The sequence below is a fragment of the Habropoda laboriosa genome, unplaced genomic scaffold, assembly GCF_001263275.1.
Source record: "Habropoda laboriosa isolate 0110345459 unplaced genomic scaffold, ASM126327v1 scaffold426, whole genome shotgun sequence".
NCBI lineage: Eukaryota > Metazoa > Arthropoda > Insecta > Hymenoptera > Apidae > Habropoda > Habropoda laboriosa.
In genome coordinates, this window is record NW_017100542.1 from 30640 (window position 1) to 32445 (window position 1806).

Consider the following 1806-nt stretch of genomic DNA (forward strand, 5'->3'; position numbering starts at 1 on the left):
CAAATATCAAAACTACAGAAGTTAATTATTATAAAAATATTAACAATACATTAAGGACACATAATTTGTCCTTAAATACATTCAATGATAATTTGAATATTTGTGTTCTATGAATGCATACTAAAAATGACAAATTTTCAAATTCTATCTGTTTTGTAAACATGTACATAAAATTATATATTTAAAATAAGCACTTTTCATACTTGTGAAAAACATCCGAAGAAAATGTTAAACATTTAATGCAAACTTTAATCTTAAAATATTTTGAAAATATATTTTCATCTCAATATAACTGCGGTTTGTACTTTGATCAGAGTTCAAAAATTTACATTTGAAGCAATGCAAACGCATGAAGAAAGGTAAGTTTGTATCGTTTCATAAGTATGAACCCACGTAGGAATTCTATCGCATTTATGTGTTGTACTAAACGAGGAGTGACGAACAAATGCTGATTCTATCGCATAAATTCTTTTCCAACAATTCACGTGGAACACAAACACTACACTTCAACATATATCCAAAATGCTTAATAAACTTCAAAACAGTTGTGTAGTGGACTCTACAAATAACGACAGATAATATAATCAAATTTTTTTCCAGTGTTTTTTGAAAATTGTCACTGTAAACCATAAATGGTCAAAACGAAATTTAATAAACTATCTTGGCAGCGAATTCTGCGTTATTACTCATTTAATACTTGTAGAGTATACAATGTCGTAAGTGTATTTCGCCAATAGTAACTTCATTGATCAATTTTTCTTGTAGAAATGCTTAAACAGTTTTGGTATCACGATTATAGATCTGTGTCCCTACAATAAACTGGAAAAACTCTCCGTATTAAACAGGAGCTTTGTCTTTAATTAGTGCGTGTACAACAATGCAAAATTGGTAATACAACAATAGTTTAATAAAGAGATATTGACTGTAACGCATGTTCTGACACGAAAAGTATTTGGTCTACTGTGTACATGTATCACGAAAGTATTTAGAGCTGGAAAGGTTAAAGTTTCAGGAGTTTCATTTACTTTCTTTCTTTTACGGTTCTGCAACAATATTTGTAAATATTGTGTTGCGCATACGTAATATATATTAATGAATATAAATATTTTCAATAGAATTGTATTGAATTTTCCACTTCTAACTAGTGATAGTATATAAAATTAATGTAATAGATTAAAATAATGTTTTGTGATTCCAGTTAAATTTATTTTATAATACAGTTCAGTATAAGATTTCTTAGTTTTCATTCCATTTCAACGTCAACAACGGCATCCTCTACAATAACCTGTTCAGATGTCGTAGGGGTTTGTACAGTAGGTAATGGATCAGGAGATCGAGTGTAAGTATTACTGGTTGAGTGTTCCTTAAGATATTCACCACCCTTATCCTCGTATTCCTTTTTACTCACTAAATATTCAGGAAGATTGCCATTTAGGCCAAAGTCTCTCGCACCATACCATGCATCTATACTAGTATTTTTTGCAATATTTATTTGGAAGTTTGAGCCGAACGGTCTCATTTCACGAAGTTCACGATTCAATCTTTCTAGTAAACCAGGAAATGTTGTTGGTCCTCCAGTAAGAAATATATTTCCCACGAGTCGTGACTGTTGTTCGGGTGAATAAAGCTTTAAGACGAATTCGATTGTTTCAGCAATACCTGCTTCCATAGAACCTATCAAAGATGGTTGAAACAGTATTTCCGGAGCTCTCAAGCGTTCTACCCCCACATGCAATTGGTGAGTTTCCCCAGGAACTGCAGGAACATTTGATCCAGCACCATCGAATTCTGGATCATGATGTCGTA

At 31.8% G+C, this 1806-nt stretch overlaps 1 protein-coding gene across 1 annotated transcript in view; it reads right to left on the reverse strand.

Annotated features, from left to right (window-relative positions):
- Positions 1-1243: 1243 nt before the first annotated feature.
- Positions 1244-1806, reverse strand: part of LOC108576573 (actin-related protein 5-like) — a 3719-nt gene continuing 3156 nt past the window's right edge. The window contains exon 7 of the mRNA XM_017939586.1: positions 1244-1806. This exon is cut by the window's right edge and continues 10 nt beyond it. Coding sequence (XP_017795075.1) covers positions 1244-1806 — 563 coding nt within the window.